The sequence below is a fragment of the Phragmites australis genome, chromosome 4 (genome assembly GCF_958298935.1).
Source record: "Phragmites australis chromosome 4, lpPhrAust1.1, whole genome shotgun sequence".
NCBI lineage: Eukaryota > Viridiplantae > Streptophyta > Magnoliopsida > Poales > Poaceae > Phragmites > Phragmites australis.
The window spans coordinates 48337640-48352079 of NC_084924.1; the positions used below are offsets into that span (position 1 = coordinate 48337640).

Below are 14440 nucleotides of genomic sequence, written 5' to 3' on the forward strand. Positions count from 1 at the left end.
TAGTTTTAACCGGAGTCTCCGAGAGAGACTTCTGCTGAGAGTCTCGGTTAGCTTTTAATCTTTTTGATAAAATGGACCGGAGTCTCCGGTGTTCACCGGATACTCCGGTACCTGGAGAGGCCGGAGGGTCCGGCTAGTCTTCGGACTTAATATTTTTGGAAGCCCTGTCAGGACCGGAGTCTCCGGTGACTCCAGTAATTTAACAGAACTGTAACGGCTAGTTCTGACACGTTCAGTGACCGTTCTGATGCCATTTTTGAATTTAGGGCCGGTGTTCACCGGATACTCCGATCAGTTCTGACAAAACAGTAACGACTAGTTTTTGGGAGAGGGCTATAAATGCTCCCACACCCCATGGTATTTAGTGCTTGCTGTTGCTGGTGAACTTTAGACCTCTTGAGCACTTTAAGAGCATTCAAAGACCCTCCAACCAACTCTAGTGCAAAGTTTGCAAAAAATTAGAGAGTTTGTGTTTGGAGAGGGTTTAAGCACTTGAGCATTGAGTTCTTCATCGAGCATTCGCTGCGATCATTTCTCTTGAAGCTTCGTGCTTTTAGACGGCAAGGTGTCGCCCGTAGAGCATCCAAACTTGTGGAGTACCACAGGAAGTTTCTAAACATCTTCGAATTGAGTAAGAATTTTTAGCTCGATCTTGGTGGTCGCTAGAAGAGGATAGGGTTGGAAAAGACCCGGCTCTTTGTGAGCTCCTCAACAGAGACGTAGGTACTTCTTCGTGAGGTGGCCGAACTCCGGGATAATCTCTTATGTTCGTATTCGTGCAATTTGCTTTATTGTGTGAAATTTGTAATTCATCGTACAAATTGCTCTAGTGATCATCTTGCTAGTGTTAAGTGTTACTTTAGCTCTGTGATATCCAATAAACCTAGCTTCAACCTTAGATTCTAGCTACTTATTTTAATTTATAGTTGTTCTAGAATTCTTGTATAGACCGGATACTCCGGACCAGACTGGAGTATCCGGCAGATTTAATCCGTTGTTTTAATTTTAATTTTCAGAAAAGACTATTCACCCCCTCTAGACACTTTCAGTTTGACCTTAAACTCTCCTCTAAGCACCCATTTTAGATGCCCTTATATACCGTCCCGGTCGGCCGCCACCAGACTAGCAGAGTGCGGCACACGCGCGCTGCTGGCGCAATCACGATTTTGGCGGATAAATTTGGGCGCGGGCGGCAGACGCGGAGAAATCGCAAAACCACTCCAAAGTCCAAACCCCAGGCTCCCAAGCTCCCCGCCCGCCACCCTCGCCGCCACCGCCGATGCCGATGGAGAGGAAGCAAGCCGCCTACAGAAACCTCGTGAGCACCGCCTCTTCGCCCCCGCGTTCTGCTCCATTCTCTTATCGGCCCCCTTCGTTTCGGTTTCGGTTCGGACTGAGCTTGGCGTTGGGGACTGCAGGACGAGAGGTACGCGATCCAGGGGGAGAGGTACCAGGGGCAGCAGTACAGCCACATCTACTTCACGCGTCTCCACTACATGCGCAACCTCCTCCACGCCCTCGTCCCCTCCCGGAAGCCGCAACTCCCTGGTCCGGCCCCATTCTCCTCCCCTCTCGCATTTCCTCGTTACGGTTGATTGTGATAGTATATTGGGTAAATTAGGGTTTCTGTGCTGATATGTGGCTCGTTGGTCGCGTCAGGTTTTGATCTTGGTGACTCCCTGGAGATTTTGGCTAGTATAATTGGTTTGCAATTGGAGGCGCGGAATTTAAGGCCCTTCTGAGTCCAGATTAGAATTCCCGAAGCTGCTGGCGTATTGAATAGCGTCTCTTGATCGTGGTTCGGTGTTGCTGAAGGGTTTATGAGCTGCTCTAGCGGTGATTTGGTCTACATTTGGTGATATAGGATTTTGACAACTATCTAATTTGGGGTCCATGTTTTTCACAAAGTATTGATGTTGGCTGTTAGCCGAGATCTTTATTGGTAGGATGTGAAGTTTCCGTGACAAATCAATGGCTCTTGTGCTGCTTTCTTTCTTTTCTGCTTGGTCAGATAGGTGCTTTGAACTTGATCTAGTAGCACAAACGAATTCACTAACATTAGTCAGTCAGTAACTCATGAACGCACAATCTTAAGAAATGTGAGACTAAAAAATTGGATCTGTTGACTATTTACTATTTTATACATATACATAAGAAAGATGTTTGGTTTTATAGTTATATTTCTTCACGGAAGTGATTTATGCAACAGGTGTTTGCTTATGCATGGAGAGAGTTTAAGCACACCTTTTTCCTATGTTGCAGTCACTACAGTGTTAGGACTTGAAGAAGGAAAGGATTGCATAGTTGTAGGAACTTTATATAAGCACATGAAGCTGAAGCCTTCCATTCTCGACGAATACTCCAAAGAGGTAATGTAACATGAAAGTTAGTTTTACATGCCTTCAAGTATGGTTGCTATCCCAAATAACCTGAGGAAGCTCTGCATTATTTTTCTTTTGCCAGAGGTCCGCAATTCCTCTTGTCAAACCGCATAATTTCATGCATCCTGATGATCATCTCATTCTGGAAGATGAAAGCGGAAGAGTTACACTTGCAGGAGCCATACCTCCAGCAGCATATGTGACTGGTAAGTTTGGCACTTTTGCTGACAATTAAAAGCAATGCAATCAAGGTTTTCATTATTGCTGTACAATTTCTTCTATCACAGGAGTTGTAGTAGCGCTCCATGGGAAGGAAACAAGTGCCAGCGACTTTCTTGTTGAAGATGTTCTTGAGGCTGGGCTTCCTCCTCAAACTGCACTGACTAGCTCAGGTAATATTCTCCATATGGTCCTGTGCTCATTTTCAACATTTTCTCCCAAATTTTAATGGTGAGAAAATTGCTCTGAAACTGCATTTACTTCGGTTACAGATGAAGACAAATATGTGGTATTCATCTCAGGGTTAAGTGTCGGAAGTGGCACTTTCAATCCTCTGCAGTTCCAACTTCTTATTGACCATATCACAGGGCATTTGGGTGATGAGAATGTATGATATTTGTCTTTGTAAAGTGTAAATTATTATACTCAATTGAGACACTAATTTGGATAATCTTTGTCGAAAATTACTCAGGAGCAAACCATAGCATCAAATATAGTACGTGTTGTGGTCGCTGGGAATTCAGTACATATGTCTCCAAGGTTCTTCAATGGTCAGGTAATGGCATTGCATTTCACATGTTTTTTGTGGCACTTATCCTGTTGCTCTAGTATGTTGTACTAACGGTTGATTTCATTATTTCAGACAGTGGCATCAAAAGATCAATCCAGGATAGCTGAACCAATCAAGGAACTGGATATAATGCTGACCCAGGTTAGAACTGTTAATTATTTTACATCAAATTTAATCATTGCAACTGTTCTGGTCTCTGACATTGACCTTGATGCAATCCATGTCCTGCAGCTTGTGGCATCGTTGCCTGTAGATATGATGCCAGGATGTCATGATCCGGCCAATTTTTCTTTGCCTCAGCAGGTGGGATATCGATGTGTATAAATACTTGTTGATTTGTACTAGTAGCACTCAAGTGTGTGTTTTGTGCATGTATGGCTAACTCATCTCTTGCTTACCTGCAGCCTTTGCATAGATGCCTTTTCTCTGGGGCATCCACCTACAATACTTTTTCGTCATGTTCAAATCCCCATCAATTTGAGCTTGACAGTGTCCAGTGAGTGTCAGCTCTCCTTTGGCTTCCCTCAAGATTAAAGTAACTTGGAGATTTTGATGCAAGAAAATTATATATGTAGGTTTATTGGAACATCTGGCCAGAACATAGATGACCTCTACAAGTACTTTGATGCCAAGGACAAGCTGGAATTCATGGAAAGAACACTGAAATGGCGCCATCTTGCTCCGACTGCTCCGAACAGCCTAGGTAACTCTTCATCTCCAGCCCAATTTGGCATGTCAACTGTCAAAGATTGTTGGGTCAAAAGTATTATTGTAATCCATTTTTTGTATGTGAATTTCATGATTGATTTGATGATCATTTATGGTAATTGTATGATCCAAAGCTAGAAGTCCATTCTCATAATCTGTTTTATTCAGGATGTTATCCATACACAGACAAGGATCCTTTCCTTGTTGAAAGTTGCCCCCACGTCTACTTCATTGGGAATCAAGATAAATATGAAACTCGATTATTGGAAGGTAGTACTTCATGTAAGCTTCATATGTTGTTTCAGTACCCAACTTACCCTCCTTGTTATCCAGGGCAAGAAAAACAAAAAGTGAGGCTAATCTGCATTCCGAGATTCTCTGATAGTGGAGTTGCTGTGATGGTATGTACTTATATGCCTGAAACCAGTAGATCTACTTCGGTTATCTTGGTAATCTACTAAGGACCGATGACTAAGGAGACCTATTCTTGATTCAGACATTTGTTACTTTTACACAATAGCCATACACGCACAAGATTTTTTTTTTTTTGAGAAGCTAAAAAATATGCCCCTGTTTTCCTTTTATGGAAGGTTGAGACATAGAAAAAGAGGAATTTACCTTTGCTTTACTTTGATCTTTTCCTTGTTTACATTAATTCTCGTTGATATAACGAGATTAGTTGGTAATAAAAATATCTTATTATGCAGCTCAATTTGAGGAACCTGGAATGCAGCACTTTGAGTTTCTCAACAAGCTTTGATTCCCTGAGTATGGTCTGATCGTATGAAGTCCAAAAGACCTCGGTGTAGCATGCTACCAAGGGCAGCCTAGTCCTGGACCAGCGCAGGGGTTGAAGCTTTCATGAGGGAACTATCGGAACCCAGGGGCTCATGGAAAGACCTACCTCGAAAGAATGTATTTGTACCTGAACGGTTATTTATTAGATGTATGATGACCTTAGGTTTTATCAATTAGATCTGTTGATATAACTGCCGAATACAATTTGTTGTAGCCAAAGCTGAAACTGAGGCTGGACAGTGTGTACCAATCAAATAGAAGCTCGTGCTTCTTTCCCAGTCTCCATCAGCTCATTCATTAGATTCTTTCGTGTCATCAGTTGTGTTCTTGTGTAGTATCTGTGAATGGAAGAGCAGATGCAGATCAGAGTATCAAACAGTGGAGTAACATAGATCAGGGGATCAAATTAGAGGCGTTCATCAGGTGTCAGTAGATCGAGTAATTAATAAAAACAAATGTGGAGTTGTGGACACGAAAGTAATAATTCCAAATTTTACATACTGTGCAGATCAACATGTATGCATTTCAACTTAAATGAGCAATGCTATGCCGCTTGCATAACTTTAAGGCTTTCTTTGGGATATAGATATTTCATAGAAATTTTACAACAGATAGTATAATTTTCAATGAAATTCAGTGTGAATAGCCGCATGAGGCTCAACCCAAGTATTATAACTTCAAATAACTAAAGCATATTGAGGATGTGGATGCACGTCTAGGCCATCCAAATTCGATACCCGAATATACATGTATTTTTTTTAAAAAAAGCTATGTATATCCTAAATGTCCTCCTATTGTTGGTGCATTTTCTAAATCTCGCTCTCTATATCTTCATATAGAGAGTCTTTTCAAAATATTCTCTCTCTATTTCTCTACACGTTCCAACCGATTTCTTAAATCTCGCTCACTAAATTGCACTAATCTATATTTTATTAGTATTCTATAAATAAAAGATATTTGTAACGGCTAAATTTTGTATATGTTTGAATTTTTTAATTCAAATTGAATTAAAAGAAGAATGTCGTATGAAATGATAAAGATGTATATAAATAGGGCATTACAAAGAAACTTATTTTTTCACCATATAATTTAAGGCGGCAAATAATTTTAAAAATTAGTTCATCACATAAGAACAATATTAATAAATTTTCTAAGATTTTTAGAAATTTATTTGAGTACTAACAATTGTTAGAATTTATAAAAGTAGTCTTTTTTGAAGAATTTTAGTTTAAATTCTACACAGTTGTTTTAGTGAATCTAATTAAAGTGGGTTGCACATGAATTATGGAACATGTACACAAAATTTTAGAATTTTGAAGTAACAAAATACAACTGTTTTAAATAGAAAGAGGGAAATTGAAGCACTGTTTTTATGCAAACGGAACGTAGCTGATAGCGAGCCTCTCCGCTCTCCCAAATGTGGGGAGGCAAGCTGGGCGGATACCGAGCGTAAAAAGTAGTGATGCTGGTTGGAGAAGTCTTTTCCGTCCGGCTCGACAAATTTGACGATAGCTAGGTGTTTACGGAGCTGGTTAGAGTTGCTCCCAGTGCAGAGGACGAAAATTATACTTATATTATCTAAAAATGATCTTAAGTATTTATTTTTTAAAAAATAATGCATTCTGAATATCTTAACATTTTAACATCTTTTTTATACAGATAAAAAATTATACTTTTATTATCTAAAAATAATCGAAGATCTGGTAGCTTAGAATTTGTACCATGTTCTTCAAACTGCCTGGTAGTAGCAGCAGGTAGCTAGCTACTAGTATCTAAGTAATACGAGAGCAGTAAAAATTAAGGTGTGATTGGTTGTTTGTATAATAGTAACTTGTTTTTATAGATATATATAATCTTGAAGATAAATGTGTTTGTCTATCCGTATTTATTGTTTTAATCTAACTCGATGAATGTAAATGTACGTCTGTAGCTTAGCTTGAAAGCTTCTCTCCGCAGTCTGATCTGATGAGTACAGGTTTCTGCATCCGTTCGTATAGGCGAGCTCACTTATTAGACCATCTCCAACAGCTACCTTAAATTTTCATCATCAAAACACTATTACAGCATCCCCTATCACTATTATAACATCCATTATTTTTCCTACTGTATCAGCACTGTAGCACTGGATAAAGAATCTGTTGGAGATGAATTTCCAGTACTACAGTAGACCGCAAAACACTGTAGCACTGGAAAAGGGAGATTTGAGGACTCTCTTGGAGATGACCTCAGTATTATAAAATTATTTTCATACAAGTAAACAATCACAATCTCAACTTTTAGCTCCGCTTATATAACTTCATATTTGATCAACCGAACAGAAATACAACTTAACTATCTAGACAAATACAACTAACTAAATATTATTATTTTTAATAAATATAACTCCACTTAAATTATTTCTCCTCAGCTTACATATATAATCATAAGGGCAAAACTCACACCGACAACAAATCACAAAGTTCACAACTCGTGTGGCCACATGTCACCGGTGCAAACTGACAAAAAAAGGCATCAGATCTATGTCCTCACATTCTTTAGTGCCCGCGGCCGCCTGTTCTCTTCCGCTTCCCCTCTTCGCCATGGCCGCCATCTCCCCCCACCTCCCCGCTACCCTTCCGTTTCTCCCGACTCTCTGGCCCCGTCCCCGCCGGCTCCCGCCGAACGCCTTTGCAGCCTCCGTGGTCCCGCACCGAACCGCCCGCGTCGCCCTCCATTGCTGCAGGTGCGTATACCCTCCTCTTCCCCTACCACGCCACGGTTTTCATGGGCATTTGCCGGAAAGATTACACGTCTTGCTTGGTTTTGCTGTCGTCGTCTGCTTCGTTAACCCTATCGGATGATTGGATCCAAGTATCCGGGGACACAATTTACCACTAATGATCTGGAGTTCATAAGGGGGGTGGGGGGCAATTTATGATGTATAAATACATGATTTTGCCGATACAGAAATGACCTGAACGAATTGATTAGATACGTTTTCAGCTTGCTATTTCTAAGCCGTAGTTCTTAAGAAAACTGTACTGCTGTGTTAGTGCTAGAATGGTGTGTTTGTGCCACTCAGTATGCAGAAGTTGAATATCTATGGTTAGGGACTGCATAGATTATATGTAGTGAGCTACCCATTCTCCATGGTGTATTGATACCAAACTCAAACAGGGCTACAAGTTTTGGTACAATTTAAGTTGTTTATATTCTCTCTTGCATCAATTTGGCAATTTCAAAAACGCTACACCTGTTTGTATGAGGAGAATTCTGCTGGATTTCAGTTTTAAGATGAACTTAATCCCAACCAATTTTCCCTCATTCAAACAGGTATTCGGATTTGTGACTTCGCATAAAACGATGCAAGTACAAATAAAAAAAGAAACATTTCCGTGCAGCTGTGCTTACTAGTTATGTGGTATGTAAAACATCACAGTGACATTCTAGTGAAGCAATGCTGTCTTTTAACTTATTTGATGATGAGGGTCATGCATGCAGCATGCAGTTTTAGTTATCACATCCTCATGTTCCTACTTGTGCCTCTGGGCAAAGCTGAGTCTTTTTTCTTAACGGTTGATAGGACTTAAGAGCATAGAATGTCCATTTTCATGTGCAATGACATGGTCATATACACATATTTGAGCTAGCTATTTGAGTCAGGACACCAAAGTTGATTGAGCATTTGAGCCCATATATTATATGCATAAGTTGTCTTTGTATGGAATGCAATCATAGAACTTTTTTTAGAGTACACTTTGGATTCCCCTCTCTCTCTAAAAAGCTCTATGGTGCCATCATAGAACTTGTGCACTGCAACTTGCATGTCATATCTAGTGACTTGGCAAATGGCAACGACTACTTGCGTTCTTAGAGCTGCCACTCTTGCTATTTTCCACTGCAGGCATAGTACTCCTTTGGCAAGAAATTTTCATGGGCTTGAGAATGCAATAAGCTTGTGGACTCAGCACAAGAAGCAAGCTCTATTTGCTTCAGAGAGAGATTCTTCTAGCAATGCTACAAAACAGAGCAACTCCAGCGATGACGCCTCGAGTTCTTCAGATGGCCCACCTGTCCTGACTATTCTGGCAGGTGTTATTGTGTTTCTTCTAGTCTTCTGGGCAATTGGATCAATCATCACCTGGATTGTTGGTTTGGCTTTTGGTGCTGCAAAATCTTAGTAGGTCAATTTAGGGTAGTTCTGCACCTTTTCAGTTGTATATACTTGTTGTCGACTCACAGTCTTGGATCATTGTATTCTATGCTGTCATTTCTTAATCCTTGAATAATTGCATTTGCTGCTATTATTTTAGCTGAAGTCATGGATAATTTCCACTTTTGCTGGATAATTGTGTTCCGTGTTGTCATCTGTTGGAGACAGTGCTTGGGTTCCATTTCTTCTTCTGAATAACAGGGTTTACAAGTGAAACTACCTAGTTAAGTTAATAATACTTGCCGAATATTGGTACCCCTAGTCCCCTAGACATGTAAGCTTATCCTGGCCAATTCAGTTTTTTCTAGGTTGCAAAGCAAAACTCTTTGTCGCATGCCCTTTTTCTTGCTGCCGGTGTACAAGCACACAATCTGTTTTTTTCTTTCTTAATTTGAAACAATTCTGATTTGAACTCATCAACACGTTACATCACTATACTGTGGGCTTGTAACTCTTGCAGCTATTCGTGCAACTATAACTGCATTTCGTACATGTCAGGTCTTAAGGTGGCTTTGTTTTCCATCTGTTGGAAACAGTATGCAGTCTGAGTTCTCTAAACAATTCATTCTGGAGATTGGAATGCCCATGATTATTCATGCCGGAATCAACAGTTAAATGTAAATATCCACCTGCACAAATTCCTGGACAAAGTTCGTTACTGCAAAATCATTTCTCCACTGCACGAATGGATGCTTAGCAGGAGCCAATCAACCAAAATTACCGCTCTGCAACATTCCTATACTTTTTTTTTTTTGCGAGGAAAGCAACATTCCTTTACAGCTGCTGTACCTGGATGACACGAGAACAGAAATCTTCCCTTAAGCTCTGACTGAAAAAAAAAGCAGCAGGGAGAAACTGGTACACTTGTTGGAAACTCCATGACTGCCCCAGATCACTGTTCATCACCACCTAACCATTCGTCCCATCGCTGTCGTCACGAGGTGATCATCCAACGGCCCGAAACCTGAACAGACTGACAGATTTCCTGCCGTTTTTGCTCACGGGAGAAATAAAAATGCTGCAGTGAAAACACGCTCGGCTCACCCCACGCGGAGGATGTACCTGCACGCGTAACGCAGTTAATACGTGACGTCTACGTGAGTAACTATGTCATCCAATAAAACCTATGTATCAGCAGCTATGTTATATGTATAGTTAGTTTGTGGTCTATTGAATAGGAAGTAAATTTTATAAGATCTTTTTAGAAAGATTTTTATAGGATTTTATATATATTATTCATTATGTGATTTAATAGCTAGATAAAAAGATGAGAGAATGAACCCATATTATTTAAAAAAGATATATTTTTTTAATTTCTATAAAATTTGTTTCGCATCTCAGTGAACAGATCAGCTTACCGCGCAGGTGCAGTACAGTACGCTGCCGACCTCACCCCGCGCCCGCCAACGTCGCACGGCACGTGAGATCCACCCCACCCGCACCCGCGCTCCCCAACGGCTATATTCCGCCCGTTCCCCATTCCCTCGCCTCGCCTTCCCCCCAAAACGACGCTTTTAAATCCCGCGCGGCCCCGCGCATTATGCACTCCCCTCTCCCCATTCCACTCGATTCGATCCCCGCTCGCCGACAGCTGCTGTGTCGCTCTCGAGTCCTCGATCTCTTCCACCGATGGCGACGGCGATGCCGCAGAAACAGCAGCAACCGCAGGGCGCGGTGTCGGTGCAGCACGTGGCGAAGGCGTCCTCGGACGAGCTCCTCCGCAAGTTCGCCGACCCGGACGCGCGCCACCTGATGACCCCGCCCCGCCGCAGCCTCGCTCTGCGCCGCAAGCGCTCGTCCCGGCGGGTCGCCTCGGGGCTCTCCGCGCGGGACTCCGACGCTGCGGCGGGGGCGGAGCTGGCGGCGCCCAAGAGGAGGCGGAGCATCGGCGGGTCGGCCGACTGGAGGGCCGGGCTGCTCCTGCCGACGACCACCGCTGCCTCCGCGCGGAAGGGGGGCGGCGCGGTGGGCCAGGCCCGCCGGGGCGGGGCCGCGCGGCTCGACGACGCCGCCGGGATCGGCCTCCTCCTCGCCGCGTTGGAGAGGGTGAGCTAGCTGGCTCTCGAGTTCTAAGACTTTCTCATGTTTTCTGATTGCGTTGGGCATTGGCTAATGCTGGATTGGTTTGCCGTGCGTGTCTAGACGTGGAGGAAGACGGTGGCGGGTGCGTCGAAGATGTTCGTGGAGAGGCACCGGACCAACCACGTGCTGCTCATCAGCGACATGGTCTAAACACATACTCGGCCACGCAAGCTGGCCGTCTCATCGAGCTCTTCTGCTCGGTTTGGTTGCTGCAAAGTTTAATTCGTTGGATTGAGCATTCGTTTTAGAATTTATTAGCGGAATAAAATGGCAGGGAAGAACGGGGGTGAACTAGCTAGCTTTGTGTAGTTCAGGTTCTTGCCTGCCACTTGCCAGTGTGATTTCCGTCTGTTCGTTTGCGTTTTTTGCTTTGATGAATCATCGTCTCAGCGACCAAGCTGTAAATTGAAGTTTGCAAAAATGCGTAGCAAATGGATTTGCACCATTCAATGTTTGTACTGTTGTATATATATTTCTTTCAATGGGTACTGTTGTTACATATTTACTTCTCTTAACTGCGTATAACTGTGCACCACCGTGGTGTAGGGTGTGTGATTAGGCCTTCTTAATTATTGGGCTCTAATCTTAACGGAATAATGGGCCTCCGATCCACATAAAGATATTTGTTTTCTTGCATTTTCGGGTTGTCAGGCAAGGCCTTCTGCTTCTGCTTCAGATTATGCGCCGGAAAGGCGCTTTCAGCTCTTTACTACGAAGAACATGCAGGAGATCATCAGCCTTTGATCTATCTTTGCGAGACCTTACTTTTGTTTTCTCTAGTATCTCCACACAAGGTTGCACTTCCGAAAGGTAAAGGCGGATATGATCAATGATTGATCCGGTCTTCTCTTTTCTGGTATCTCCGCACTCAGCAAACCCCTCTCACTAAGAAAGCATGACTCAATCAGACTACTACGTACCATTATTTTGAGCTCAAGCCCTCCTCTTTCTCTGAGCCTGTGGGTGTGGAGCCTCTCTTAACATCGGGTGCATTGATCAATCAGCAAACCCTACTTCTCAATCGGCGAAGAGCGTGACACTTGGAATAAAAGTATGAATCACCTAAAAGCAAGAAGCAAAACAGGACACGTCGATACGCACCATTCCTCTGCCTGTCGTAATCCACACGATACAAATTACTCCCTTCAATCATAAATACATATTATTCAAATAAGACATAATCTTTAACACATATGTTTGATCACTATTTTTGATTAAAATATATTTATAAAATCGATTAAACTTGTGATATTATAAAAACATTTTTAACACAAATCTACACCTATAGTTTTAAGATTTACAAACTAAATATTTTAAAAGCTGTTCTTAATTAAAGTTTTAAAAGTTTGACTAAATATTTTTAAAATAACATATATTTATGGTCAAAGTGAGTATAGAGTTGCCGCTAAGTAGATTGCTCCAAAGTTACAATTGGCGCACTCGCTTGAGTTGGCACGGACTGTTAGGCTAATCCGAGAGAAGCATCGCTTCCGTCCTAGCGGCCAAAATACATCATGGGCGCCCGGGCGACACCGGATTCCACAGGGAAAAAGAGCCGCTGATTTGGCCCTTCCGGACGGCGCACCCACTGGCTGGCGGCTGCTTGCATGAGAAGGAACGCGAGGCCGCACGAACGATCGCGTCTTTCTCGTAGCTTTCACGTCGAGCGAGCTGAGCCTTTCCCATCCTGCCACCCGAAATGGCAGCGGATAGGTTGGCTGGGCCTTCCCGACCCCCCTTTCGCTTTTAGCAAAGCAGCGATGAGACCTGGTGGGATCAACCGGAATAATTCAATTTCGTGGTGCTTATCTTAGCTCTGGATCGTAGTACGTCTTGGTTAAGATTTGGTTCTATTATATGTTATTATTGAACATCATACAGGCCGCCCGAACGGAGCTTAGAAATCGTCAGTTTTTGGTGAAAGAAATCCTTCGTGAATGGTTTGTTTGTAAGCCATATAGTATCGACGCTATAGAGTATCGAGGAACCAAGTGTCACATTCATGATTGACTTTTGCAGCACGAAACCTGGGCGTTTGGCTGAATTCGATTGGTGTATACGGGATACGCGCTGTTTTTTCGGGAACGAGGAAAAGGAAACGCTTGTTGATTAAGGGTGTGATTGATGGCTTGTTTGTCCTATTGCTTATATCGATCCTATACGTATATCGAGAGGAAATAAGTTGAGGGCATATAAAAATGTTAAAAATAAAGTATTTGATTAGATATATCTGTATGTATAGTTCGAGTTGAGTTTTTATTTAGTTAATTGAATTTGAGGTCGTATGAGCGAATATAAGAGCTGAAATTCTGATTAATTGCACGTATAAATGTAATTTTGTAATTGGTAAGTGAATTCGTCTGCATGAGCAAATACAAAAGCACGTATCTACTAGGCCATTGAGTTTTTCTTCGGGGTCAGACTACGAACATAAATTTGCATCCGTTAGGACAAACTGAAATAGTATATACAAGTAACTAAACACGTTTCTCTATAAGATTATATATGTTTATCGAGTCGAAATCTAGATACGGGTAACCAATCACCCCTAAGTATCTGTGTGCATCGGATAAAGTTTGATTCAAACCCAAAAACGTTGTTGCCAGAACAGTTTCTCTCATCCAGACAAAACAATTAGTGTATGTAGGAATAGCATTGTCCTGAATAATTTCTGTTGGGATGAACAAGTGCAGGCCCTGGGACGACGAACCTGTCTATTCATGTCGATCCCCCCCCCCCCCCCGGCTCTGTTATATATGCACGAAGTGTAACAATAAGCTGTGGCTTTGAAGTCTTGATACCTATCCTAACATGGTAGTAATACTAATACCTTCTGCCTAAAATTATTTCTCAAGATATATTTTTGTTGAAGAACGCGAACAATACTCCACTAACATATTATTCCATCCCTCAATAAAAAATACGGAGCAGGACTGGACTCGAGAAGTGTAGATTTATTCGCAGAAGATGAGTTGGGGTGGAACCAGATGCACATTCTTCGGCCAACTGAAGCGACCTGATTGCGACCCTACCGGTGGTTGATAAGCTGCAATGCAACAGAGACACACCCGTGGTCCATTTCCATCTTGCGATAAGGTTGGCCAAAAAAGAGCAAAGGCTGCCTCCAACATAAAGATCAATCCCACAATCTGAAGAAAGACCACTCTAAGAAATGTTCAGAGAGCAGGCAAAGGCCGTGGATCGGTGATGCAGTAGGGCAGAGGAGACTTTGGTCTTCGTGAGCAGATAGTACTACTATAGCACACTAGAGCGATTTTTTTTTTATGGAGCGGTGCTGTAGGAGGCCGGATTGTCTCCACGTGTCCGTCTGTGTCCATCTCAAAGCGGATCCGAGCAAGCCGAGTCGGTGTACTGGTCCAGCGAGCGAGCTCCTAGAGCACGAGCTGAGTGATCTGTCCGAGCGAGCGCAACTTTCTGGACGAACGCGTCCCAGTAGCGCGACGACGTCTCCCACGATCGGCCCGATCC

At 42.6% G+C, this 14440-nt stretch overlaps 3 protein-coding genes across 6 annotated transcripts; all 3 read left to right on the top strand.

The window, feature by feature from the left end:
• The first annotated feature begins 1103 nt into the window (after positions 1 to 1103).
• Positions 1104 to 5135, top strand: LOC133917006 (DNA polymerase delta small subunit-like). 4 transcript variants are annotated; one of them, XM_062360925.1, is made up of 14 exons: positions 1104 to 1318; positions 1419 to 1548; positions 2263 to 2369; positions 2464 to 2587; positions 2669 to 2773; positions 2873 to 2988; positions 3073 to 3156; positions 3244 to 3312; positions 3403 to 3474; positions 3576 to 3667; positions 3747 to 3874; positions 4048 to 4149; positions 4213 to 4280; positions 4587 to 5133. In XM_062360925.1, the coding sequence occupies exons 1-14, from the start codon at positions 1280 to 1282 to the stop codon at positions 4656 to 4658; spliced, it is 1308 nt and encodes a 435-aa protein (XP_062216909.1). In that variant the 5' UTR covers positions 1104 to 1279; the 3' UTR covers positions 4659 to 5133. The 4 variants fall into 4 exon arrangements, with proteins under 4 accessions (XP_062216909.1, XP_062216912.1, XP_062216911.1 ...); XM_062360928.1 differs by lacking the exon at positions 1104 to 1318 and adding an exon at positions 1660 to 1942 and having other exon boundaries at positions 4587 to 5135; XM_062360927.1 differs by lacking the exon at positions 1104 to 1318 and adding an exon at positions 1660 to 1836 and having other exon boundaries at positions 4587 to 5135.
• A 2028-nt stretch (positions 5136 to 7163) lies between these two features.
• LOC133917007 (uncharacterized) lies at positions 7164 to 8974 on the top strand. Its single transcript, XM_062360929.1, has 2 exons — positions 7164 to 7399; positions 8561 to 8974. The coding sequence occupies exons 1-2, from the start codon at positions 7197 to 7199 to the stop codon at positions 8835 to 8837; spliced, it is 480 nt and encodes a 159-aa protein (XP_062216913.1). The 5' UTR covers positions 7164 to 7196; the 3' UTR covers positions 8838 to 8974.
• A 1261-nt stretch (positions 8975 to 10235) lies between these two features.
• Positions 10236 to 11460, top strand: LOC133917010 (uncharacterized). Its single transcript, XM_062360933.1, has 2 exons — positions 10236 to 10915; positions 11012 to 11460. Exons 1-2 carry the CDS (start codon positions 10499 to 10501, stop codon positions 11099 to 11101), a joined length of 507 nt encoding a protein of 168 aa, XP_062216917.1. The 5' UTR covers positions 10236 to 10498; the 3' UTR covers positions 11102 to 11460.
• Positions 11461 to 14440: the final 2980 nt, after the last annotated feature.

Coding starts and splice junctions, on each gene's coding strand:
- LOC133917006 (XM_062360925.1), top strand. CDS start 1,280: ATGCCGATGGAGAGGAAGCAAGCCGCCTACAGAAACCTC. Junction 3,475..3,575: donor ATTTTTCTTTGCCTCAGCAG/GTGGGATATCGA, acceptor GCTTACCTGCAG/CCTTTGCATAGATGCCTTTT. Junction 4,150..4,212: donor TGAAACTCGATTATTGGAAG/GTAGTACTTCAT, acceptor CTTGTTATCCAG/GGCAAGAAAAACAAAAAGTG.
- LOC133917007 (XM_062360929.1), top strand. CDS start 7,197: ATGTCCTCACATTCTTTAGTGCCCGCGGCCGCCTGTTCTCTTCCGCTT. Junction 7,400..8,560: donor GTCGCCCTCCATTGCTGCAG/GTGCGTATACCC, acceptor TTTCCACTGCAG/GCATAGTACTCCTTTGGCAA.
- LOC133917010 (XM_062360933.1), top strand. CDS start 10,499: ATGGCGACGGCGATGCCGCAGAAACAGCAGCAACCGCAGGGCGCGGTG. Junction 10,916..11,011: donor TCCTCGCCGCGTTGGAGAGG/GTGAGCTAGCTG, acceptor GTGCGTGTCTAG/ACGTGGAGGAAGACGGTGGC.